This window comes from Nelusetta ayraudi, unplaced genomic scaffold (genome assembly GCF_046127955.1).
Source record: "Nelusetta ayraudi isolate G7.1 ecotype Tasmania unplaced genomic scaffold, CSIRO-AGI_Nayr_v1 ptg000007l, whole genome shotgun sequence".
NCBI lineage: Eukaryota > Metazoa > Chordata > Actinopteri > Tetraodontiformes > Monacanthidae > Nelusetta > Nelusetta ayraudi.
In genome coordinates this window covers 1,273,477-1,300,156 of record NW_027466057.1, presented here as the reverse complement: position 1 = coordinate 1,300,156, position 26,680 = coordinate 1,273,477, and the positions used below count along the sequence as shown (strand labels likewise).

General features: G+C 45.5%; 1 protein-coding gene across 2 annotated transcripts in view; it reads left to right on the top strand.

Annotated features, from left to right (window-relative positions):
* The first annotated feature begins 9,014 nt into the window (after positions 1-9,014).
* stxbp6 (syntaxin binding protein 6 (amisyn)) overlaps positions 9,015-26,680 on the top strand; it is a 39,768-nt gene continuing 22,102 nt past the window's right edge. Inside the window, exons 1-2 of one of the 2 annotated variants that reach the window (XM_076017698.1) lie at positions 9,015-9,341; positions 14,702-14,907. In XM_076017698.1, the coding sequence (XP_075873813.1) occupies positions 14,754-14,907 (154 nt within the window). In that variant the 5' untranslated portion in view covers positions 9,015-9,341; positions 14,702-14,753. Of the gene's footprint in view, positions 9,342-9,798; positions 9,820-14,701; positions 14,908-26,680 lie in introns of those variants that run through there. The other variant, XM_076017699.1, reaches the window with a different exon arrangement.

Below are 26,680 nucleotides of genomic sequence, written 5' to 3'. Positions count from 1 at the left end.
ACAGACGATGTCAACCGCGCACAATTAGCCGGTTTTCAGGTGAGGCCTGCAGAGAGCCTAGCCCTTTGTCTGCACACCCGTCTTCTGACCTCGTCGAGATCAATCGTTCAAATTCTCTTTTTCCCTCCTCTCCGTCGACTCCTGGCACGGCCCGTCGGGAGGCACCGGCGGCGTGTTTCGTGACGGTCGGGGTTCAACCGGAGGCCGTCGGGATGACGACAAACGAGGGAAAAGTTGCCAGATTTTATGATGTGATGTGGCGATGATGAACACTGTCACTCTGCGGTGAGAAGGGCGCATGAATATATGCTTTTAATTGGAGTATTTTGTCGAGTGTCATGTGACTGACGTTTCATCCTAACCTTTGATGATGGTTTTGGTCATCTTTGCAAAGCAAAACAAAACACAGAAAAACAGAAAAGAGTATATTTAGCCCGCTGTTTACTGTCTCTGCTAGAGTGCTAGCTTTAAGCTTTGTGCTACAGCTGATGCTTTGCTGGACTTTCAGCGTGTTCAGGAGAGTACAAAAACAACGCGCCCAAAGATGTTTTAAGGCCTTATCTCACTGACCTGGGAGAGATATATACTGTGCCCGTAGTGACATCACAAAGGGCTGATTTCCAAAACTCTTAGCATGCATATTTTGAACGCTGGAACAAGCAACAGCTTCTGCTGTTGTTTCTCACTTTAAGAGTGAAAGAACGTTGCTGAAGTGGAATCAGAAAATTACATTTTTAGTTTTCTGATGAAGAATGATCTTCTTTTTTTTTTTGTCCTCAACTATCTGACCATCGTTCTGAACTCTTCCTATCAGGGAATCTGGTGTGTGTGTGTGTGTGTGTGTGTGTGTGTGTATATGTATACGTGTCTGTGTGTAATGTGTCTTGGGCCTTTATTCCCAAATGGAATTTTTCCGAGCCAAGTCATAATGGAAGATTACTACAGAGCAACAACATTTTTCCCCTTAAGGCTGGAAACATTTTCTGTAAAAATCGGTCAACGAACTCTGGGGGGAAAAGCAGCGCAAACAGAGTCAGAAAGTCAACTCTCCCTCTCCCTCTCTCTCTTTTTCCTTCTCCTCTCGTGGAAAAGCCCAACCTTCTACATCGAAGAACCCACACAAATTCCCCACATATGTTATTTCCACTCTAACGGACGGTGTAGATATGTTTCCATGGAAAAAGGCCCGGCGTGGGCCAAACACTGAGGAGTGCCAAGAGTCTTATCTTGACGCCGTCGATTACACGCTGGAGCTGCTAAACACGGTTTAAAGGCTTCGGAAAACACATGTTTAACGGGCCGGTTTTGCGTCCGTGGGTTTGCTGAATGAGTCGGAACTCAGCTTTTGGTTTTATTTGAACAAAGAGTTCCCGTTTTATACAGTATCTGTAGCTAAGTGGCACGTTAGAGGTTGTATGGTTTCTTCAAATAAAAGAGTTCCAGCAGCCGGACCCACCAACAACACTTGACCCGGCCATCACGGCTTGATCTGTCGGAGGGTTCCGCCGCTCCAAGCGTAGGGGGCGCCTCTCTAGGCAGTCACAGAAAGAAAACAAAATGAAACAAAACATGCATGTCATTAACATCCTCGGGGGGGGGGAGGGGCGTGTCCTCTCGGCTGATGAGGTCACGCCACATGATGTTTACAGAGATGACATGCGACCGCGTCGCGCCAAGACATTTGCATCAACGCTTTCCGCCTCGTGGATTAATGACGCGGTCGTGCTTGGCGGCGCACGGACCTTCGAGAAGATCGCACGCAAACGAGCCGTGGCTGCAGATGCCGAGCAATCCGGGTCACATCACACCTCTCCCTCCGTTTGAGCCAGGACTCCTTCTCCCAACGTAATCCGCTTCTCCTCGAGGGTCTCTTGGGTTTGAAACGGCGGCGCGCTAATTTGTATAATTTGCCCGCTTCACCCACTAAGAGCTGCTTTGTATGAGCTACGTCTTGTTTTTCCGACGGGGTTCTCCCGCTGTTTTAATGCGCGCTCGGAAAAGAGAAAAACAAAACAGCTGTCATGAGTTTAAGAAGGAAGGCGTCTGGAGCGAACAGACGAGTGTTGGATTTCATTTTGGTGGGAGAACCTGTCTCTGCCTGCGGCGACATGGGAGTGCATATCTGCTGATCCCACATGCATCTTGGGACATTTCCTCTTTTTTTCCCCCCGTAAAATACAACTCCACTCAAATCAATAGAGGCCTTGGTTTTGAAATTGCAAGGCAATTTAAGGCAAAGGCGAGAACTCAGGCATGTGAGGAGGCTCAAATGGGTCTCTGGTGACAAATGTAAGAGCCACTTTATTTAGCATGCTGTTTTAAAATTGGTCCCCGCTGATCAATCTCGTCAAAGATGCCTTGAGGCCCTACCTCAATTTCATCTTAACTTTATTGCCTATTCTTTATTTTCTAGATATTTCCTAGATAGAGAGGATTTATGGTACGAAATTGCAAAGTGTCCACATGAAAACGTCCAGCTTTTATTCCTCCTGCTGCAACGCCTGCAGTCATCCAGACAGCGAGGACCAAATGTTGTTTGTGAGATGAAATCGGATCTTTGGTTCTTCTGTTGTTGTTGTTTTTTTCTGTCAGAACGCTCATATCATTGATGGGATGAATTTGCAGAACTTGACTGAGATCTGGCGGCAGATCTGGAAGGAGGGGATGGCGAGTGGATTCTTGGCAGGTGGAGGAAGCGGGGAGTGCTGATGAAAGCCTCACTGAACTGTGGTTAGCGAAGCACTCACTCGGATTGGGATTTGGGAAATGTTGTTTTGCTCACCAACCTCCAATAAAAAAGTTTTTTAGCAGACTATGAAATTACATCAGACGCAATAACCAGTCAGCTTTCTTTTAGCTTTGACAAAACCTAGCAGGCAACTGCTGCTGGATACCCATTAAAGCCCTGAAAGAGGAGAATGTTAAACAGCAAGTATAAAAAACAACCTAGCCAGTGCTAATAATACTAGCTATCAAAAGACCAATTCAGCTGCGTATCTTTGAGATGCCTAAATCATTGTGAATGACGTGGGCCTAGGAGACGTGCAGCTCACTTCCACCCATCAGTCAGTTGGGTGTCTCCGCGATGGAGATGGATTTAGTTTGCGGCACCTAATGGTGCTTGGCTCCATTACCAAGTCTTCTTCCTGGCCGCGTTTCACACTGGAATCGGACTTCAGGACGCCCCAGAGTATCTATCGGCTCTGACTGAGGATGGATTCCTCCCCTTGGAAAATCCCGTTATCAGACCTGGATTGGGTTGAGCTGCTTCCTGTCGGCAAGGTTTAAATTGTAGGCATAACGATAACAACGAAACAATAATAACGAAACAGGGATAGGATCACCGTTATACATCTCTCCACCAACAAATCTGTGTTGTTCATCTTTGCATTGCTGTTTCAGGCTTCACCGCTTTGTCTGTCCCCTCTCCTTAATATCTCAAAGTAAGAAGTCAGTATTTTATTAGAATGAAAAAGTAATTATTGTCAAACTAGTTTGGATAAAGTGCAAAAAAAAAGTTATAGCTCTGATCAGACAGCCGTGCGTATTTAATTACGTATTGATTTGTTTTTAGATTGAAAGTAATGTGTCATTGATTGAGCAACAGCGCTTTTAGTACTTATGCAGGATGGGGGTTGCCAAGATATTTCACTTTCCCCATTTTATAAAGTGACAAAGCCACCACAATGTGAGTGTGATTTTCATGAATTGTGGCCGGCTGGGCTTTCATGTGATGGATTGTTGAAATATGCTCCAAATTTAATTAAAAGCTGCACTCTTCCAAGGACTGGTCCTGAAGCCCGCTTCTTAAAGAAAGCAATTGGCTTGTCAAAAGTGATCAGGGTGAATAAGCCTTCCCTGGAGTAGCTCCAGCAGCGCCTGAAAGGTCATACAGATCACACTTATAATGTGACAGATCGTCCGGACTCATCATGTAAAGCCTTTTTCACATCTGCGGCCATAGAATGTGTCACAAATGTAATATAGATTTGCTTCACAATGTGTGTAATGACCATAAAAAGGCAAAAAAAAAAGAAAGAAAAGAAAAAGGATTGACCTTCTTTAGCTGCACTTCTGAAAACCTGATTCAATAACCAATCAGCTTCCTTTTAGACATGATGAAACCAGGAGGCAACAGCTGCTGTCTCCCCTTCAAAGACCAGAAGAAGATGAGGGGAAATAAGAAGCGCAATTTAGCCTTAGTTGTAGCTAAAGAGATTAGCTCTTCTATCAGACAGAAGGGGAAAAATTGGACAACAAATTTCCGCTTCACTCCCAACTCATTTTTTTTTTCATAACGACACTCAGTATGTGGCAAAACTGGCACGGGCAAATCTGATCTGGTTCTCTTGAAAATGCATCAGGGCCGTTACAGTTTTGCCTGCCCTTTGGCAAACCCCCTCTACGGGCTCTTCTCCAGATTGATAGGTGAGCTGGAATCTCGGAGACGTTCCATCTGGCGCGTCAGGTTAAAAAAAAAACAACAAGCGATTCTGTTCTTCAGATTTAAAAAAAGACAACATTAAAAGGGAACATTTCTTGACATCAATGCAGAGGCCGGGGTTGTTCTGAGGGGTCGGCGCTCCGTGTGTCTAACATCATTGGTCAGGGACAACGTGGGAGAGATTTCCTATCAGGCACTAGCTGTTCCAATCAATACCACATCTGACCTCGATATATTTTCTTATCTCGCTCTATCAGTGCATATTTTCACAGAGTCAACTCCGATCGATAACGTGCATGCACACTCGTGTGTGTGTGTGTGTGTGTGTGTGTGTGTGTGTGTGAGTGAGTGAGTGCACGCACATTCACCCCATCCTCACATAAACACACCGTCCATCCAACTCTGTGAGGTAACCAAAGAAAACACTACAGAAAAGGAGGGGAAAAAAAGAAAAGAAATGAACGCAATAGTGCCGCCAACTCGTGCGCGTCAACTCCGACCACTACCGGGGGGGTGGGGTGGGGGGAATCGAGCCCTCACGCAGCCCGCTTCTCTCATGCTGCGAAGAGCAAACAAAGAAACCGCATGAATCCAGCATCTGGGCGCGTGATCGGGGAAAGGATGGAAAAACGGGGGGGGAGGTGGGAGCTGCATGGACCGGGACAGAGGGTGAGAGAGAGCGAGAGAGGGTGAGAGACTATCGCGGCCATCTGGCTGACGAGAGGCACAGGGGGTCCTTCGCGCCGATACCATTCCTCTCTCGTCAGCCCTCCACTGTTTACCTTCCTCGCCGTGGGGACGGAGGCCCGGCGCGGTCGGCCTGCGCGGCTCCTTGTCAGACGCTGAGAGGATGTTTATGTTTTCTAGGATTTTTTTCCTTAACAGGGGATGGGGGTCAGCGGGAAGTGGTGGTGGGGTGTCCGGGGGGGAAGTAGGGTGCGAGGCAGAGCTCTGGCAGCTGCTCCTGTGCTCACTCCTGGAAGGCAGGGATCGTTTCAGATGGGGGTGGGGGGACGAAACGATGAAGCAGAAATAAAAGTATAGTGAGTGTGTAAGGAGGGAAAGCAGTAATTATTAGCATTTCAGCTCGGGTCCTTGGCAGCTCCGTCCCTCCGAGCTGGGGTTGCTTGGAAAGATCCCCCCTCGAGTCTGCGGGACACGTCTTTAAAGATTGGACTGGACTGGATTCCGGAGTTTGTCTTGCGGCAGCGGAACTGTACAGAGGACTGCGACGCATAAGCATCACGCTTATGAACAGTGTATCGGCTTGGTGGGCATCGAGCCCAAAGAAAATTTGATTTGACAGACACTGGACGGGAGCGACGAAGTGCCAGAGCGCAGCGGTAGCCGCTTCTTTAATAACCCCGGGGAGCGTCTGCAGCATTGATAGTTTGGCGTGGATAAGCGCCGCTGCAGTCAGCACAGTGCAGCTGCTGTGGAAAACCGCCTGTGGAAAATCTTCCAGTAAACACTGACATTCAGCGCAGTTTTTCGAGCTTCTCCGAAAAAGGCAAATTTAGCTGGACTATAATCACTGCTGATGCTAAACTTTATACGCTTTTAAACTCTAAACGTCTGTCCAGCGGATTTAGTTCTGACGCCATGTAGATTTTTTTTGAGCCCGGAAATGTTTCTGTCTTTGGTGTGTGCGTTTGTGTGTGCGCGTGTGTGTGTGTGTGTGTGTGTGTGCGTTCAAAAGCAAAACCTCAGTCGAGCAACTGGCAGCGTCAATCTTCCAACATTTTTGCAGGGCAGCGTGTCTCCGTTCTGCTCTTCGGCCCGGTGCGGCCGAGTCTACAAACAAACCCCTCGCTGTTTTCCTTCCTCTCCCGTCGGAGCAAATCACCTGCCGGCATTTCTCCGGAGACTCAGCTGCTCCGATTCCCAAAGAGGCCGACAGGAAAACCAATCATGCCCTTCTGACCTTCTCTGCATGTGTGCGTCTGCGCCGTTTCGTCAGTGAACGCATCAGGGTTTTTTTTTTTCTTCCTTTTTTCCCCCCGCAGCTCGCCACTACGAACCCCCCCTCCCCCACACACACACTGTGCACAACCTGGAAAAAGTGACTCATTACAATGAAAGTGTTGCGCTCATGCAAGGGCAGCGCAGATGGCTCAGCGGAGTAGCTCAGCAGCGCCGCGCTGAAATACTTTCTGCTCATCGCGATAAAGCACTCCTCCATCCTCATCCAAATGTACGCTCCTCAGCTAAAGAGCCGGTGTAAATCAGACGGGACTGTCTGAAATTGGGGTTTGAAAAGAAAAAAAAAGGCTCGGCAAGCAACCCCCCCAAAAAAAGTTCTTAGAATTAACTGTTTCCACATGCTATCGCAGATGGTTGAGTTGGCTGCTGTGCTGTGGATTTGCAAAAGCCAGACAAAGTGTAATTTGATCCTGAGGATGACTCAGGGGCGAGATGAAAAAAGAACAAATAACCATGTTGGAAGCATCAGCCAAGTTTTTTGGCAGTGTGGACAAAGGGAGGGATGAGCTGAGTGTGTTCTATTAACCAGCCGCCACCAGCCATTCATAAATCTGCTGTTTACCAGGGTGAGTGGCTCGCATCCGCGAAGCCGCGGCATCTCCTGAAAAATGTTTTCAGCGACACCAGAGACGTCCGTATTTGATTAGAGCCGCTGGCGTTTTCAATCTTCTTCATTTGACTCTTCGTCATCACAGTTTTGACAACCGACCTCATGGACATCTGCTGTGCTGCAACCGGTTCCCCCTTCTTAATGTCCGCCGCGCAAAGAATAACGACGGCTCGAAGGCTCGTCATTTCCCTTCGCAGCGCGCTAATGATCAGCTGCAGAAGTCCCGGCGGGCCAAGAAACAGAAGCGCATAAAACTAGAATAATCTCAGATGACCCAGTGGTGTCCAAGTTGCTCCAAAAAAAGGAAAGAAGCAAAAGAAAGATTCAAGACAAAGAGGGAGAGAAGAGGACCAATCAACTGGGAGTGGGATAAGAGCTCTGTGGGGAGAGAGGGAATGACTCACAACTGTGCATGCATAATGCTACAATCACACACACACACACACACACACACACACACACACACACACACGCACATTCACACAAAGGTCACTACTTCACCACTGTTCTTCAACACAAACAGAGAGTGGAATTCTCTTGGTGGAGACAAGAGGTGGCAGTCAACAGCTGCTGGCAGTTCTGGTCGCTCTTGAATATTAACACCTCCCACACATTCAACAGTGTGTTGCTGGAGCGAGCCAGTCCAAAAAAGAAAGGGAAAAGTTGCATTTTACATTTTGGCAACGTGATTCTATTCCATTTCAGGTCAAACGATGACGATTGCTGAAGTCATCCAGAGTGAGGAAAAGCGAGGAACGGAAGAGTTATATATAAAAAAAGTTATCTTTTTGCTCAACAGTATCTTCACATGACTGTCAGGATATGAACCTTTGCACAGTTGTTACAGTCCAAACAAGCAAGCCAAAGCAGGTCAGAGACCCTTGCCATGCCCGGTCATTATACACTGAGTCACACAGTATGGAGTATATAATTAGGGACTTTTATAGGAACAGCATTTAACCCCACAACTCTACCATGCTGCCACCAGGACTCACATGTGTCTATAATAAATCTGATTACCTTGCCACTGTGCAAAACTGTCAACAGAAGGCAAAAATCCCAGAGAGAAAGCGCAGCTACTTTGCTGCAATGTGGATGGCAACCCAATATTTAGGAACCTGTGTTTTTAGGAACCTCTGTTCTTGTCAGGTGCACTGCAGCAAACTCGGCAAGAAATAGTGTGGTAAACACAAGTCTTAGTAATGAGTCCAGTGACTCAGCTTAGCAACAGGGTGCTGCCTTTTCTCAGGGTATTTCACTGCAGAGGCAATAGAATTAAACTTACTGCTGCTTGTTTTTATTGAATAAATCATCATATTTTGGTTGGATTTCATGCCATCGGAGCTGCTACGGCGTAACTCCGCTCAGAAATGTCACCACCCTCATAGTTTATTACTTCAAGTTTTAGATTATTTATTAAATTGATTGTCATCGCAAATGTTCCCGAGATTTCAAGTCTGTGCGCTCAGTAGATTCATCTTGAAAACCTCAAGTGTAAAATCTTAAAAGCAGTCTCTGAGGAGAACGGTGTGGAAGGGAGGTGGGGTCTTCGTAACACATTTGGCAAAGACGAGTGAAGTGCAGTGCAATCAATGTGCTACAGGGCTGTGACGCACGTCAGATATGTGAATTAAGTCTAACAGATTTTGGGTTGAACAAATGTCAGGTCAATGTGCTAATACATGTATTGTATCTTCAATTGGCAATTTACATTGGCGATTACTTCCGGGTAGACACCTAGCTAAGTTGTAGACCGCAAACCAGGTTGTTATTAAAGATAACTGTTTGAAAATGTCAAAAAAAATACTACTCGGTTAAGAAAAAAAAAAAAAAAAAAAAAAAAAGACATCGTGGCTCCTCTTTGTCACTTTCCGTCTGAAACTTCGAGGGACGGTGCTACGTGGGTGCGGCTATGCGCGTGATTGGCGGTGGCGGGAGGGTTCGTCTGGGAACCTGCTACTGGATTCGCCTCCCTTCTCCTCCCCCTCAGCGCACCAACTCCTCCGTCCCACACAGACAGACAGGCGGTCCGTCTCTCCGAGGCAACAGCACCACCACCACAGGGAAAACAAACTCTCACTTGCCGCCACTCTGGCAGCAACAAACTGTCGCGGAGGGGAACGACAAGGAGCGGAGCGGCCAGGGGCGATGGGGAACGCCAAGTGCTACCGTGTGCTGTGAGCGGACAGCGAGCAGCTTAGGTTCGACTGAGCGCCAACCCGTCGTCGGAAGTGGGCGAACTGTGACAGTGGCTCGGAGCTCGCGCGCTCAAGGATTTGCCGGAACCGCACGTGGAGCACATCGGTGGGTAATTAACTGCTCGTGGCGTGCCGTAATTAAAAGGAAAAAAAAAAAAAGTTTAAGTGAGGAACTTTTATCGTTTATTCGTAAGCACATCCTCTCTCAGGTCAGGTGAAGCGTCAAATATAACTGTGAAGCCAGCGAACGGCGCGCGCCTTTAACTTGTTTAACGGTTGACGCGCGCGCTGGAGTTGTCAAGGCGCAAAAAAAACAACAACAAAAAAAAACAACACAAAAACAAAAACCTTTAAAATGCCGTTTTAGTGTTTTAAGTGAAGGTGCTGAACGCCAACTACCTAGCAGTGTGAGCGCGACGAACTTCAAAGTACACATTGGCTCCAGAAGGTTCACTCTCGCCCGGACAAGTGAACCTGGACGTCGTCCAAACTTGAATAGCTGCGTATGAGGCTGTGCTACTATGTCATCGGTGTGTTTGCTCACAGGAGCTACTAGAGACGCCCGTTTTTCGTGAATTAATATGGTAAGATTTTCTTGTCTCGTGAAATTATCTCGCGGAACCACGTGGTCTTGTCGAGTCCTTCCCAGTAATATGTGGTGTTTATCTTCCGTTTATTTTCGGTGTTTATTCATAGTGGAGCAAGAAGCAATATAAAACAAACAAAAACATTTCCTTGGTTGGCAGACAGTCTCAAATCATGAGTATGTTATGTGATAAATCGTTGTTTGGATGAGAAAGGGTCTCTTGCGGGGTCCTGAAAGTATATGAGGCAATATAAGATCTGAATGGAGATTGAGCTTTATCGACTGAGTGGTTTATAAATCTATGGCCTCTTATAATTTATAAGAGGCCAGAACTTGATTAGCATGTCGGTGCCCATTAAAGGAAATCCTGCACCTTCTGTTTTAGTTACTGTCAGTGTTCGGTTGCAGTTGACATTGTGCAAAACTGTCTAATTTGTTGTTGCAGAAAGTCTATCATGTTTTATAACACGATGGCTTAAAAGCTAATTTTATTTGTCAAGCGCAAGAAGAGGAACTGAAAGCAGCCTGCCAATGTTTCTGACAAGTAGCGCTTAGACTAACGGTTCCTGTGGCGTCTGAATCATTCACTACGAAGTTGCCCTCCCTGGATTACAGAAATAATGATCTGTGTGCTGCGATTGTAGACAACACCTCTGTTTTGCAACACATATTTGAGAGACGTTGTAGAGTATGAATGACTCACTGCTGGTGACTAACCCTAACCCGCCTGACAGAATTTGATGTTTTTGCATATCATTATCTGCACTGTTGGTAGAAGATTATCTGTAGGCAAACATTGTTAGTCTGTTTTTCTATCGTTATACCTCAATCCAAATGTGATCAGGCTATGGCGGCAAAGATCCATGCGGTTGCATTTTGGTATTTTGTCTCTGAATGCTCTATGTTTGCTTTCCTACTATTTGGCATCAGTATGCAGTGCCGCCCTAATGCATTACTTCCACAAGGTGCTGGCATGTAAAGAATGACCTCATTTGAGGGCTTGGTGTGATGTTCATTGATTCGTAGATGGTCTGTGCCACTCTGACATGGTCACTGTGTTTTCCTCAACGGCAGCCAAGTTGGGCATGCAAATGGTTAGGAAATTCAGTTTGTATCTTTATTCAGGGAAATGCAGAAGAAGAGTTCAATCTATGCTGGAATATAAAAACCTAATGCAACATCTTTTTGTAAATATTTTTAGCTCCACTGGTTAATAATTTCCCATCTTCCCTGAGTAATCTTTAACACTTTTCTTTTCTGGCTTTCACTTTTTGTTTGATTGGCATATCTAGAACATGCTCATTGCACATTGATAAAGGGACCCAGGCTGGCAAGTTGAAAGCTTGAGCATTTCCAAGTGACACGGTGGTAACGAGATTTTGTTCCTTTCTCTCGTATGCATAGAGCGTTCATTCACCCTGTAGAGCTAAACTGTACCTTTATCATGTAGTAGACAGCTGATTTTCTATTATGTTTCCTTCCAAAGTTATTTCAGGTTCCTCACTCTGTCTTTCACAATCGTGTCTGAGTGTAGAGCAATTCCGTACAGCTACTAGTAAGAGGGAATGTGTTTTGCGCTCAATTCCCCAAGAGCTGTTTTTGATTAGCAAGTTGTGGAAATACTGAGAAATTTACTGGCTCTTTTTCACCTTGGCTTATAAAACACCAGAGGTTTCCTTTTCAGTGCTCAACCAACAACATCAAGTATCATGATTATGGCTCAGCCCACATTTGTCAATGTCTTGTGATGGACTATTATTTGCTGAAAATAAGCAGGTGTCATTCGCAGCAAGATGCGGTAACATTTAAATCAAGATAAGCAGCAGAGAAGTTGGGGAAAATCTCTCTATTGTTTGACAAGGAGGTAACATTTGCCGTACTCTTTCACGGTAGTGTGACAAAGTTCAAGGTGGCACTCTGATAGCTGGTACTGCATCTCACTAAATATGTTATCTATGATGATATGTGCACCGTGGGTGGTTTGCTTGTAAAAGGAGTTTTTTTTTTACACAGAGTCATAAGACAACTGGCAGTAAAATCCCTCTCAACGCAAAATTATAAACACTGTTATTGCTTCTCTGTGTGACATACAATACAATTCTTTAAACGTTTTTAAGACCCTTGAGACTTTGAGGAACACAGATTCAGCAGAATTGACCTTGTCTCATTTGTGTCTTGACCAGACGTTCACTGGGGAACTCCAACCAACTACTCTCTCTATTTGCATTCACACTGAACTTTGCCGACCTCTGCCTTTACTCCCTACTCTCGTAACTAAATAAACTGGCTTCCGTTGCCACTGTTGGGGTCTAAAGTCAGGCAGCGCTCGCATATAGAAACGCTGCTCCGGCTCAAGTCACAGCCTGCACATTTTACAATATGTATGGAATTGATTTGTTACGGCTCCCAATCCATACAAGCCTCATCAGTTGCCGGGATTTTAATGAGATGAACTGCAGAGAGCGCTCGCTCCGCCGCTCCCCTCCAGGTTGTTTTATTCCGCACCGTTACAAAGCGAAGGCTCGGCTCCTCCCGCTTCATTTCTCTGCCGCTGAAATCAAAGGCGGCTTCTTCAGCGCCAGCGCAATAAAGCAGGGCTTCATCCACCTGTCTTTGGGGTGCCTCTCCCCTTCTTCTGCACCCTTCTTCCCGTGCTGCCGCTTCCCAGGAGCTTGTAAACACAAGCGGAGGGAGCGGCGCCGTTGATGCCGAAATAAGTACCTGCTCCCAACTCAAAAGGCTGCACTCCAATGAGGTCCCCGGAGAGGTGTGAGCGGGAACGGAGCGCATGATACATTAACACGCAGAGCAAAGAGGGGGTGGGGGGAGCCAGGGGCGGCAGCAGGCATGGCGCTTCTCCTTTTGACTGCTGGCACGTTTAATCAGGATGCTTTTGAAAGAGCAACGGTTGAAAATGGGATGACACGCTGGCACAAAATATATGTGTGGCGTTTTTATTTTCCTTCTGCCCGCTACCGCCGCTCAGACCCTCACCGTGAACATTGCATAAGGCAGCTGCGAGTCAAACCGTAAGCAACGCGTCGTCGCTGGCTACATTTCACTGCCCGGAGGCTTTTGTCTGCTTCTTCTTCCTCCTCCTCCTCCTCTCGCGTCTTGTTTTCTCACTCGCATCCCCCATCTTCTTATCCCTCCTTCTTGTCATGCTTCAGAGGGCCACCTGAGGGGGGATATGCGCTCCCCTTTGCCTGGTGACAGCTTGCGGGATATGTGGGCAGCTTTTCCCAGCTGGGGGCAGGAGGAGAAGAGGAGGAGATGTCACGGATTAGGGCTTCCACACAGAGCAATTCCGCCGGGCTCATTTCCTACAAGGGAGCAGTGACTTCCTGACAATGAACTTGATTTTTCTTTTCCAATGTACCTTTCAGTGATTCAGTTGAGAAAAGGGGAAAAAAAATACAAATTTCCTAAGAGACTGTGCCGCGTGATGGTATTTCAAGCTGGAAATATGTGTATGTAAATGTGTCGGTTGGCCAATCCAGGAAAATAATAGATCATCTTGCGTTCACGGTGAGGACGTACAGAAATTGTGTGCAGAAAACAAGATTATTCTTGCGTGACTGAAGACATTTTGAGGGAAAAAGGCAAAAAATCTCTGGAAGACACAGGTACAGTGTGAGAACCGGCACGATTTTCCAGCGTCATGGAGTCGTAGGTTGCCATGGGAAAGTCCTTCTTGGTGTTGTACTGTTTGTGCAAGATTAATGTTCAACTGGCCTGGTGCTGGTCTTTATCAGAGAACAGTGTGGCCCGTACACCTGAGCAAAATGTCTCGTGATGTCCTCACAACTGCAGGACCACTTGTAGACTTATCAGAAGTGAACATGTTGAATGTTCAGTGACACAATTGACAGCCTATGTGTGCTATGTGATTGTCATTTCCAGTGGATGTGTGTGACGTAAAAAAAAGGTTTCACTCTGGAGTCCTCATGAAAGTGTTTGGACCTGTTGAGTCTACTTCTACTTCTACTTCTACTACTACTTCTTCTACTTCTTCTTCTTCTTCGCGTCTTTCGTGGCATCTGAAACAAGGTTTTGCTATGATCGTCTTTAAGATTCTTCTTTGTCAGGGAAGCCTTGCTGGGCTGGTAACAGCTTTGCTTTAATCATGGCAAGTTCTGAGGAGAACGCTGTCAGAGAAATTGAGGGACGCCGAGCGCGAACGAACAAAGAGGCAAAACCGCTCCAGCGCTGCCATTACTGCAAGATGCAATGACTGGGAACGAGCGTGGAGATTCACATTCTTCCCTGAGTGTGTGTTTTTTTCAGACCGAGGAGTCGAGGCGGCATCGCAAAACGTTTTGAAATCGCATAAAACAAAAAAACATTGAAGAGCCACTCGCTCATTCCTTGGCTCCTCAGCCTCTCCTTGTATATTTTTCATACACGCGCACAATCATCTCGGTCGCAGCTGCGGAATTGCGGTTATTACCGTCGCACACTCGAATGCGACTCACCCTAAGGAGCACCTTCATGACGCAGCGGCGCTGGACCATCCACAGCGGTGCGAAAGCTGGGAACAGGGAGGGAGGAGTGAGACGGGCGACGAGGGAGTGAAATTCTGTTGAAGATTGTTTCTCTTGACGCCAGAAACTGGCGGCGTCTCATTCACAGCGATTTGAATAAAACTCCCACATGTTTTGCGTCCTTCTTTTTCACCTCTCCACTGTTCCGAGCAGCAAAATCTGCGCCAAATGGTAAAAACACACTAAAATAATAAAAATTCAGCCTCTGCATGCCGTTTAATGATGGAAAAAGTGAGGCCCTGATGTAGATTTCTTTGCCTTTTCTTTCAAAACATGTGGAATTTGTTCTTGTTTTGTTTATCTTCTTAAACTCTTTTGTCCCTCTCTTCTCCTCAGCGACCAGTGGGCCTGGTCTCTCTTTCAATAGTTTGCCAGCTCGCACGCCGCCATGAGTGCCAAGGCAGCCATCAACAAGGAGGTCTTCGTGCCCCACGACGAGAAGATGCTGGCTGCCGTGACGGTGAAGCGGAGGACAAAGAAGAAGATCCCCTTTTTGGCCACCGGTGGTCAGGGCGATTACATGACCTTTATCTGCCTCTCAGGTCAGAAATTCCCATCACTTTCTCTTCCGGTTTTGTCCGTGCACGTGGTTGTTTAGCTTATTCTCTTGTGACTCTGGCCACATTTCAAGTCCCGCATTTCAACACTTCCCCCTTAATTTTCCCCCTAATGCTCGCGCTGATGAGCGCGCTAACATTTCCCCTGCCGACGGGTCGACTAATTGCTAACTTGATTTACTGCCGGGCTTTAGGTCAATCTTTTTTAAGTGGGTTTTGTCTGAAAGGTTTAGACTGCTTGGGCATAAATTGGGGTTTACATTATTTTGTTTATCCCGCTATTTAAAAGTCAGCAGCGATGCTGCTGCCTCTTAATTAAATTTTGCCACACTAAATTCCTTGTGGGGGGAGCACAGGGACAGCCTGTTGATGTCGGCGCTTATAAAGATCAATGATGCTCGACAAATTCTGCCGTGTCAGTGTGCATTAGATGCTTTGATGCTTTGGCAGCAGCAGATCGCGTCGCTAAAAGTCCAAAGTGTTTGAATGATGTCTCGGTAAATCAGACGCTGAACAAAGGGCAGAAGTGACGATCTGTTTGGAAGCGTTTCGTTTTTCTGACTGATAACTGAAGAAAAGAACCACAAAGTGTATATACCATTTTCTGAACTGTATTCATAAACATCAGAAGGGGGCCATGTTATTACACTGCTCATAATGTGACACTCTAGCAGCACTGAGGAACTATCTGGTTCTTCCATTTGGCAGCCAGATAAAGCCAAAGTTTCAAGGTTGCCAAGTGAAAGATTCGCAGTCTTCTTTGAATCTCTGGCTTCGGGCGAAATACGTTTGAAATAGTTGACAAACTGCCAGCGTTGGTGTGTAGATGGAGAGGTCTAACGTTGGGCTGCGTGACTAAGCTGGCTGTGGACTGATGCATTCTTACGTCATTCACTTTGCACAGAATAAGTCTGAATGAAGGCCTTTCTGTTTCGGGAATGTCAGTGGGAGTCAAGCTTTTTTTTCTTTCTTTTTTGTGTAGTACAGAGAAAACTGTTCTACCTTGTTTTCCCATTAGCTGGCAGCTCCCATAATCAGACGCATCCATCCATGGGCTGGCAGAGGCATTGTTTAGGCAGTTTCAGGAAAAGCTGCTGAATAGTGTTATTGAAAGCCTTCTTTAACAATATTTAGTGGAGATGTTAGGATTCAAATCAAAGCTTGGGTTAAAAGTAGGTTCACTTACAAATATACAGACTGGCAAATGACTGTTGCAGCCGTCATTTGGAGCAGAAATGCAAAGTAAACCATCCTTAATGTCGTAACAGTACAACATCAGCTGATCAGATCAGCTGATTGGTGTCACACTGGCTGGTTGCTTCCTTCCTCCTGATTGGAGCAACTTCACTTTTACAGTTTCCTACTGTTTGCTCTGTGCCCAAAAGTTTCCTGACTAAGCTGCTTTTTGTTGCCTGGTACCACTTGTGGGAGCGCAAAGCACAACAACACTCAGCACTCTGCCCAGTCATGTGGTGATTTCCACAAGCTGGCCAGCCCGAGCTTCGCTCACAGTCGCTCTTGTGTGCGTCTCCACGGCGTATGTCTGCGCTCACTCGCTCGCTTTCTCACTCTCTCTCTCTCTCTCTCTCTCTCTCTCTCTCTCTCTCACTGTCCGCCCAAACTGCGAATACGAAAGGCTTTCGTGCCTCCCGCCCGAGATACAAAGCTGGTGTTGTGACTTTTGGAGTGTGCGCTGTGTGAAGCGCTGCATGTGTATTTAAAGAAGGGGGGAGTGAGTGAGGAGGGGAGTCCCTGACAGGCTCAGGGCTGCTGTGGCAGATAGCTGTGGCCAGAGGCCCGTACAGTGGCACAGTTATGTAACGTGTGGTATGTCACAGTCAAAGGAGGCCTACAGTATGAGGACACAGCCCCCAGCACTGTGCTGCCTGCTAGGACCAAACACCAGTTCGTTGCTGCTGCTGCTGCTGCTGCTGCTGCTGCTGCTGCTGCAATCAAGTGCTGCTCCTACAGTATGTTACAGTCACATTTTAATTTTTTATTCAATTTTATTTTATTTTATTTTATTTCAAATATGTAAATTTGACAAGGCTTCCTAACTGCTATGAAATATTAGGAAGTCCCTTAACATTAAAGAACATAGAAAGAAAATGTAACATTTATTAAACAAGAGAGCTGAGAACTGCGAACTTGAATAAATAACAGCTTTGACTCACACCCCATGGTGGCCCATTCCCATCACACCTTTGTAACTCACATGATGTATTTGGCCAATCGGAACGATCCTGGGGAACGTCACTTACAAACACGTCAGGACGCAGCCAATCAGAACAAGCGGAGACACAGCAGCACGTACGACATTGTGAGAACACGCTGGAAATAAACTATTTTCTGGTGATTTTTTTACCTTTATCATTTTTTAAACCACTAAAGGACCATATTTGAAAAAAATCTACTGTAGAAAGATTTGCTATCAATCGCATTTGGGGTCACAGTCGTCCTGTCAGCTGTTTTAAAGGCGTTTATTTTTGTATTGCGGTCTAAAAAAAAATGTTTTGGGCCTATGGGATTTTTCTGCTGCAGTACCTCGAGTGGCCACTGGGAAAAATGGATGCGCCTCCATATTGCCAGTCCAGTATCCAGTTCTTATAATAAACATCCATGCTTTGACTATTTTGCAAAGCGACTTGACAAATGCCGCTGTAAACTGTCTGCTGTACGTGGGTGAGTCCGTTGGTGGCGCTGCGCTCAACACACATGGCTTTTTGTTTTGTGAGGGGAGCCACGTTCATCAGTGGGGAAGAAATACAGCTTGGAGAGCAGGCAGAGCTCTCTCCCTGTATTACAGGTGGCTCCGGGAACACAAGGCTGATTCAGTGAACATAGCTGACTATTGTTTGGCTCCGGGGTGAGGCAGCAGCAGCAGCAGCAGCAGGCTCGGCAGTCTGTTTATAAAGTGGATCTCACAGATCCATGATCAAACTGGTTTAAACATGTTGACTCACGGACGGATCTCACAGCAACGTGCAGCACACACCTTACGTGTTTGAAAGGTGGAATCCATTTAGCAGAAACACTCCCGTAATCCTGCTACAAGACTATTTTACACTTTGCCAAGTGTCGCTCTGGCTTCATTTTTCGCTCCGCAGCCTTTTCGCTCCGCGAGGATTTTCTTTGATCCCGCACACATGTGTGTTCACGCCGAGCCGCCCCACCGCACAGAGATGTAACGTGCACTCTCACGACATCAGGGGTCGGGGTGATGAGGGAAGGGCGCCCCGAGCAAACGCCGGCAGGCTGTGCGCGGACCAGCTCGGTGGTGAGAGGGAGCGTTCTCTTTGATCAGCGCGCTCCACGCGGTGCCTTTATGGCCGGACCTCAGACCCGGAAAGCACGGGACCGCCCACTGAATGTTTGGCAGGGAGCGACCTGAGCCATTTGAGGTGAGATAAGACGCTGCGGAGGTTCACTGGCGCAGCCTATTAGTCTTCGCCAGTTTCCATTTCTTGAAAAGACAAACATGTTTTTGTGCTCTCTCAGTCTGCAGCCCCCTTTGAACTGTCTGAAGTTTTTTTTTGGAGGGGAGGAGGGGGGATAGGCGGGTTGGAAATAAAGCGTTTGAAGCCCAGAGTTAAAAAGAAAACATCATTCTTTCAATTTCCCTTTTACATAAAGGCCGAGCGTGAAGGAGTCTGATGAGTAAAAGGCACTTTAGGTTCAAAATATTCCCTGAGAAGAGCTGCATTTGTTTTTGCCTCACTTTGTATTATTTCTAATATAATGAGCTGGAGACCTGTTATCTGGAAGAGGCTCCTTGTCCCCACTGACCCTCAGTGCAGGGTAAGTGGTGATTGGATGGATGGATGGATGGATTTGATTGAGGAAAGAAAAAAAGCCTTTGTCTCTGTTGGACAGCACAATAACTGGCTGTCAGAAACTTCTGCCCAGTAGGTACTAAAATGTTCTGGACTATACTAGTGATCACACTTTAGATGAACCATGTTCACTTGAGCTCTTAGTTCCTGTCCATTTGATCATTTGTTTTGCCAGCCCAGACAGAGAAAAAGTTCATTTGGTGGAACTCTGTACCTCAGTGTTTTGATTCTAGGCAACACTTTTATGCTCTGTGCTTCACTCTCTGTTTCCTTTCTCGTGCCGTTGGGCTGAGAGAATTTCTTTCAACATCTCGGGGAGTCTGGACAAATGTTTGTTAGCAGGGATTGGCCTTGTGTGGGTGTTTGCCTGTCTGTGTTCTGTTGTGAAGAATGTTCTGTGGGTTCATCACAGGGCGGATTCTGCTCAACTCAGCCCACAGTGTTGCGTTTCTGTTACTTTTTTTTTTTTGTTACTGTGAGCGGACACATGTGGCTCACTCGCCCATAAGAGGACACATCGCCACCTCATTAGTAGCAAAGTTGAGGTTGTGAGCGTGCGAACAGGACGGCTGTCTGGATCTGTTGCTAATTGGGCAGCAGCTCAGTTAAGTTCTGTGCCAGGACACTTTGGGGACAAAGTAGCACCTTCACAGTAGCCCGACCCTTCTCATCCAACCACCCGCTCTGGTGCAGTCTGCGGGACGGATGCCAAGGCTCAGCTGGTTGTGCAGGTGCGCTGAGGTACTTGGGCGCTCACAGAACCCTCTCGTGAGGAGCTGCCAGCGTTGCTCCATCCGTTGTTCAGCACCCGGCTGTGCATCTGACAGCCTTCCATACCGAAGCCAAGATGTCTCCATTCTCCACAGGCCCCTCTCACTCGTCTTTTACAGTTCCAGTTGGTACCGCTGCGTTATGAATTTTTTATTTTTTTACCTTCCTCGCTCACCACACCAGCAATATTCTGGCTATTTATTCATGTATTTGTTTATTTTTTTTGTCTCGTCGTCTGTCTGGTTTTGTTTTCCGGCACGGAGCAGCGGGGAGCTCCGTGTCTGGCTGAAATGTGTTGATTGGTGTTGTTGTGGTGCGACTCCCTTCAGCTCCTCACCACTTCTCATTAGCTCCATAGTTGCTGCTGCCTGTGAGACTTGGTCCACCAGGATTCTCTGTTTGAAAGTGTCGCACATTCTGGTGAGGTGAATCCAGACTTTTTTAAATTTTATTTTAGAGAGCCCAGCTATGATGACATCTATTATGTACCAATACTGAGGGCAGATATTTGACTGAATGATACTTTCCTTTATAGTGTCTATTATATAGGGTCATTTGAAGAGATTGGTTTTCACCACAGCCATATTATTTATCAGAAAGCTTTGAGTTAAAATGATGTATTATCAGGTATTTTAAAGAACCAAATGTTGAGGAACACACTTTTGAGACTGAGTAATGAGCCTTTTTTTTGTGTGTTTGTTAGCCTGCATCACTACGATACAAGCAGGGTGACGTGATGTGGCTTTCCGGGGGGATCATTAAACCCATATTTCTTTTTTTTTTTGTGTGGACCCCAGCACATGTGTTCTTGATAGGATGTGTGCTCTGACCTATAAATTGGCTGAGTGGTCTCACTAGTGCAGACCTCGTCGACCCTGTGCAGCGAAAAGAGGCCTTGTGATGTTCTCAACTTCTCATTGTAGAAAATAAAAGCTTGCGCCTGGAACCTATGCTCTCATCTGGAGCCGCAGCTCTATAAAAGTCAGCCGCTCGAGTGATTTGAAGCCGGTTCTGGGCTGATGTCAAACAAAGAGATTTTATGTATATAGAAAAAAGCTTTTTTAGCAGAATTTACTCTAGCTTTCCACAGAAATATGCGCCCTACTTGTTAATATTACAGATATTTGGTGGTTTTTCTTATCGCGTCAGTTGTTTTGGGGTCACATGGTCAAGAAAGTGGGTGGATGAAGAGTGAAGCTGCCATGTAGTGCCAGTGGCTCTTTATCTGATTCCGTCTGCTTAGTGTGGGCTGATTCCGCAACTTAATGTAACAAACTCCACCGCCAATTAAATGTTTGAGGCCACCGGCAGTTCTCTAGCTGGCCTTTCTCAGTGTCCAAGGTGTTTTCAAGATGGAGTTCCTCCACTATATGGCGATTCCATCTCACATCACATGTTATCTCCTCTGTCATTTTGACTTGTTTTCCTCCAAACCAGTAAATCAAAAAAGAAAAAGGCCTTTCCATTGTCTCAGTGTGCTTCCGCACGAGTCGGAGTATGACTGAAAGGAATATTTGATCGAAGCTTCTCTTCAGTTCATGCAATGCAAATTTTCCCACATTCCTCTGTTCAGTGTTGATTTGGCTCAGGGCGTCTGTCACTTGAGATAAAGCGAAATGTTTTTCTATTAAACACGCAAATATGCAAGGCGTTAGCCGGCTTCAGGTTAAGTTTGTTCCAATTCGTGTCCAACGATTTCTTTTCATTGAGTGATCATATTCCATTCCTGAAACAAACAGTCTCCTCCCTTTCATTAAAAAGAATGATTTTTAATGGGATGAAATGAGCCAGTGGTGCCAATAATTCTCCTTTCTGTGGGCCATGCGGGACCGTCGTGATCAGCAGAGACTGCATGAGACGCGACAAAATATCAGTTAGATGGGAACAAGAGGGTTCAGTCACAACAAGACGATGGCAGAGGGAGAAAGCAGGGTGGATCTCAGGGGTTCTCAGACATAACAGCACTGGGGAGGAAAGATGGTCTCAAATGGAGTCAAAGCCACTTCTTGTTTTGCAAGTTGAAAACTATTTTTTTGTATTAATCTTCTGCAGACCCCAACAAAAATAGACTTTGGAGTTTGGATGACATTCTTGTCTTTATTCTTAGAAGTCATTTGTTTGGCTCCATTTTTTACTTTGGCAGGTATTAGTTGTCCTTGTCGGGGGGGGAGGTGAATTATTTCCATGTGCTCAAACGTTCGTTTTTCACTGAAGAGAAATGTAAAATGAAACAGGCTGATAAAATATGAAGCAATAAACAAGTTGCTGCGTGTATTGCTTGTTCCACTGTCAAGCACTTTTTTTTTTTTTTTTAAATAAATTGTGGAGCTACTGAACAAGCCCAGTTTTACTGGTGTGTGTATGTGTGTTTGTGTACGCTGCTTGTTGTGCACCTTGTCTTTCCGCACTACAAAGGAACAGGCGTCTCATTTGAAATGTGTTCAGAGGAGTCACGTTTCAGGCGGGAGACGTCTCTCTTTCAAACCTGCCCGCTGTTGATTTGCTTCTCCTCTTGATTTTCAATTCCTTTGATGGCCACAAAGGTGTTTAACACCTCAAGTGCGGCGCACATGAAAGGGCCGAGTCACCAAAGGAGCTGGTCAATTTATGCGCACGTGCGTGCGTGTCCGAACCTGTGCACACGCATCCATGTCCTCATCGTCCCTCGCCAGCGCGACGGCGAAGCAGGAGAGTTGTGATTTTAAAACGATCCGGTTGCCTCCTCAGATCTTGCACAGCATCGAGACGTCTCTGTGTCTCTCGTCAGTTCTCGGCAAACCTGTGTTATGACGCTAATAATGCTGCAAGCGCGGCGTATGTGGGCCAGCTCGGGCAAACAAAAAAGGCTGTAAAACTGGGATGTTTATGCATTATTATCAAGGTCTCATCCGCAGCTGGTGTTAAGACTCGACGTTGGTTCTTCTCTACTTTCTGCATCTCTCTCTCTCCTTCCATTTTATCACCGGTGCCTTCAAGTCGTTAAGTGAAGAGGTGGACGGGTTTTCATTTGAGGCTAATTCATGTTTTTAAATCTTCATTTTAACTAGTAGCTAATTTTGATTATTAATGTTTAAATGCAGGAACCCTCTCTCTCAATGTCGGCTGCTGCAGCAGTGTTTTCTTACCGTCAGGCTCTCCTTTGTGCATTTAGTTAGTTTACTGCATGGAAGCTGCCATTTGTGCCCCCTTCTACTGCCGTTTGTAACCAGTCCTTGAGTGCACCTGAAGGTCGACACAGAATGAAAAACAAACAACTTTCTGCAAGTTATTTGTTTCAGTTTTGTATTCTTGACCTCAGTGCTGAAATACTGGTATTTCTGCTTTGTTACAAGTACGAGGGCTGTTTGCCAAACAGCAGTCTAAATTTGCTGGAAGTGGTCTGTGTAACTAAGGTGACGCATTCCAAGCTGCACTGACTAAACGCTCCCGTCTGTGAAGTTTTGTCACGTCCCCGCTGAGCAGTTTTAACACTGAAACAATACAGGACTGTTGCATATCCATGTCAAAACCAAACGGCTCCAGTTGAAATAGCAGTCGTTTTATCTGTGGGCTTCATTTGCATCGCAGAGCTGTGCAAATCTGGGTGATCCGGTGTGCCATTAGGGCTTTGAAAACCTCAAACGGGTGGTTGTGTTTTTAATTAGAAGAGGTTGCGTTTCTTTTTAAAAAAAATGTTTGGTTATGAATTTAAACAACAAAATAACAACAGACAGTATTTTTTTAAATAGGCTCTAACGGCTCAACTGTATTTACACATATCTCCAGGTCAATCTAAATAAAGACAGTCGCTGCCAAGGCTGAGATCCTTTGAGTTACTGAGAGGAATTTATTTATTTACTTTGCATTGGCATTGCAGCAAAACAAACTCGTGGGCCATGAATCATTAAGAGTCACGCCAAAGTGCAGCAGATGCAAAGATAAGATGGATGAGCATCGAAGCACCTTGCTACCGCTGCTGCCTGGTATCCTGTGGGATCAGCGCCTGAGCCCGCCGCTACAAACGCACTACATCTCTCCCCATCAGCACGCATCTTTAAAAATAAGGTTTTCATTATTCTTTCAATATCGCAGTGTTTCTGTAAATAAATATTTCATCTCTCACGAGGAGAAACTTCTACTGTCTGAAAGAAAACGAGCAGTGAAAAATATTGATGAGGTAAAAAGTCGTCAGTGAAAAATTCCAGGGAGTCTTTGTCCGGGGAAGAGCGAATAGCAAGAAAGTCCCTTTACGAGCGCTGCCAGGGTTGGCGTGCGAGACTGCAAGATTTCTTATATGGTATCAATCTGATACCAAGTAAATACATCACTGATATTGCCGATACCAACGCCGATATTTTTTAATGTGATGGACATGTTCTCAAATTTGAAAAACATGGACTTTTATAACCTTTGTTAAAAACCTTTGATTATTTTTTTCTTTTTTTCCCATCCGAGTATTTATTACTTAAAACACAGGACGGAATCTGGGCAAAGCTTCTCAAATTGGAAAATACCTCGTTAAAACTGTTTTTAGGGCCCATTGCCTTTATCACAGTAGAGCAGCAGCTCTCCATATAACATTTTGTGAGATGAGGCCAAACACATATAATTCCATGTTATGGGACAGTCTGTAGTAGTTTAAAGTCTAAAGTCACTGATGTAGACAAATACAATATCTGACACAAATTTAAACTGTCAATCTCATTACACTGATACCGATCGCTGTCGATAGCAAATTTGGAATCCATATTGATGTTTGGATCGACTCACCCTCCAACAGCTTCCACAAGTGTGTAGGAATCGGTGCTCTATCTTTACCTTTTCCAAGTCTAGGATACTTGCTGAGCCTGATGATTTTTACATCATTTTAAAACTGAACCGCTTGCATTGATTTTGAAGTAGGGCACACATATTTGCTGAGCCAGTGCGTTTGGAGTTAACCCTGTCACTCTCTTTTTATCTATAACTTCAAAACGCTGGATAGTTCTGCTTCCTCAGCAGATCTGAAACTTGTTTCTGCAGAACAGCTCTCACATACTGAGAGTTTGGTGAGAGTTGGTGGCCTGTGCTCTCAGCTCACTTTCTTACTCATCTTTTTTAAAGCTTAAGAACTGCCTCACTCCTTTGTGGCAGGCAGTCAACAAGGTGCTATAAACATTCCGCAGGCTTGTCGACAGCACATCCATGATACACATCTCCCGCTGACTTGGGGAGATGACCCGCAGTAGCCGCTACTGCATTTTCGGGAAGAAGTCAACCAACAGCAGATCGTCCTTCACAGTCTGTGGCTTCAAAGCTCTGCTCAACTGTGGCCAGTTGTGGGAGTTAACACATAACTCAGATGGAGTGAGCTGCCCTGACTTTGTTTGCCTGTGGAGATTTTCATGATTCACAACAGGCCTTTTTACACTAGCCTTCTCTTTTGAGGTCTGACTTGATATTTTGGAGTGGTGGCTGTTATACAGGCCTACTAACTCAGTGTAATTTCTTTTTGTGGGCAGGTTGAGGGGTCTAGGAGGGCCCTTTTATTCAAGAACTTTAATATCAAGCAGAGACTAACAATTAACAATTAAATTCTGAAAAAAATCTGATGTTTTTTGTTTTGTTTGTTTATTTGTGTGTTTACTAGAAGTATCAGAACAAGTGTGTGATTTTTCTCCTATTTGTTTACTCTTGAAACAATGATAATTTCAAGAAATGGTGATGTGTTGATGTGAAGTCTTTTAACATAAATCTCGGCCTCCAGATTCCATGTTTGAATTGAAACCGGTCCTTTACCCAGAGCTGATCTTGGAAGGCAACTTGCTGTTGTGAGGTTTAATGTGGTCAGTATTTTTCTTGCTTTCCAGCAGTGACCCATCGAATGAATTGCCAAGTGAAAAACTGATGTTAACTCTGCACGACTCCCTTGCAGCCCATAACTTTAAAGTATTCGGGTTCATACAGAGTGGTCTCCTTTTGCCCATAACTTTCATCCGTTTATCTTTCCCATCTCTCCAGTGACGGCCATGTGATCTATTCCTCCATCTTACATCCAGTAATTATTTTCCGCCCCTTCTCTTCTTCATCCACTTGGATCTCCTTTGATCTTCACATTGTATACATGTGTGAATTCAACAACTGTTTGTCGTCAACGCCTCGGTTCAATACTGGATCTGGTTCTTCTCTGGCATGATTGTCAGGCTGTAACCTGAACTTGGAAATTTCCCCACTGTTAGACTAATAAAGGATGATCTTATCTTATCTTATATTAACTAAGGAAGACAAGTAACGGAAACTAAAACAAACGAAAAACACCCCAGTGAAACTGGACTATGGATGTTCTCATCATCTTTGTTGCTTGTGGTTTCTTCTGATGCATTTTCACAGCCTCTCAATTCCTAAACAGCCAGTTTGGGTTCAGTGAGTTTTTTCCTCCTTTCTTTCTAAGAACTGGCGGTATAATTGACACCATGCGGAGAGTCCTTACTCCTCTCTACACTTTTACAGGTAGCGCCGTCTCATTATCTCCGTCTATAATGTGAAAGCGTCAGATGGGTCAGTCAATAATACATTTGGGGACCATCTGTTGAAACGACTTGTCGTTCCAGCGCTGCGCCGACGTTACAAATTAGAACCTTTCAATGAGCAATTAGGTGTTGTTTCTGCTCATCGCGTTTGTCTCCTTCCTGAGGGACGTGAGCGGGCATGTGAATGAATCGCTCTGTTGGTGCTCGACAAGGAGATGGAAGAAGGTAATGGTCTCTCGGTTCACCTTGTTTGGCCTCTTTGTTCCGCGATCGATCAGCACTGGAAGAACAAACGAAGGATTCTCACTTAAGTGCCCATTAGTTGTTGTGCAGTAATATATCCGTATTGATTTTTTAAATTTTTTTAAAATATATGTATGTGTATTTATATATAGCCCCAGATGTTTTCATCACAGCTCGCATACGACTGTGGGATCAAAAATGGGAATTAACATGAATTGCTTTAGTAGCTGCAAGTGGCGCTAAAATATACAAACAATTAATCACACCTCTAGGAAACTGCTCCAAAGACCATCTGTGATTGGACGGCGTGTTTATTGGTTCGGAATCACCGCTTTTCACGTGTGGGTGAATAAACCCAGAGGTGCTTGTGGTTTGAATCACAGTAATTCTGTGCAATTGCAGCAGGAATATCGTGTTCATATA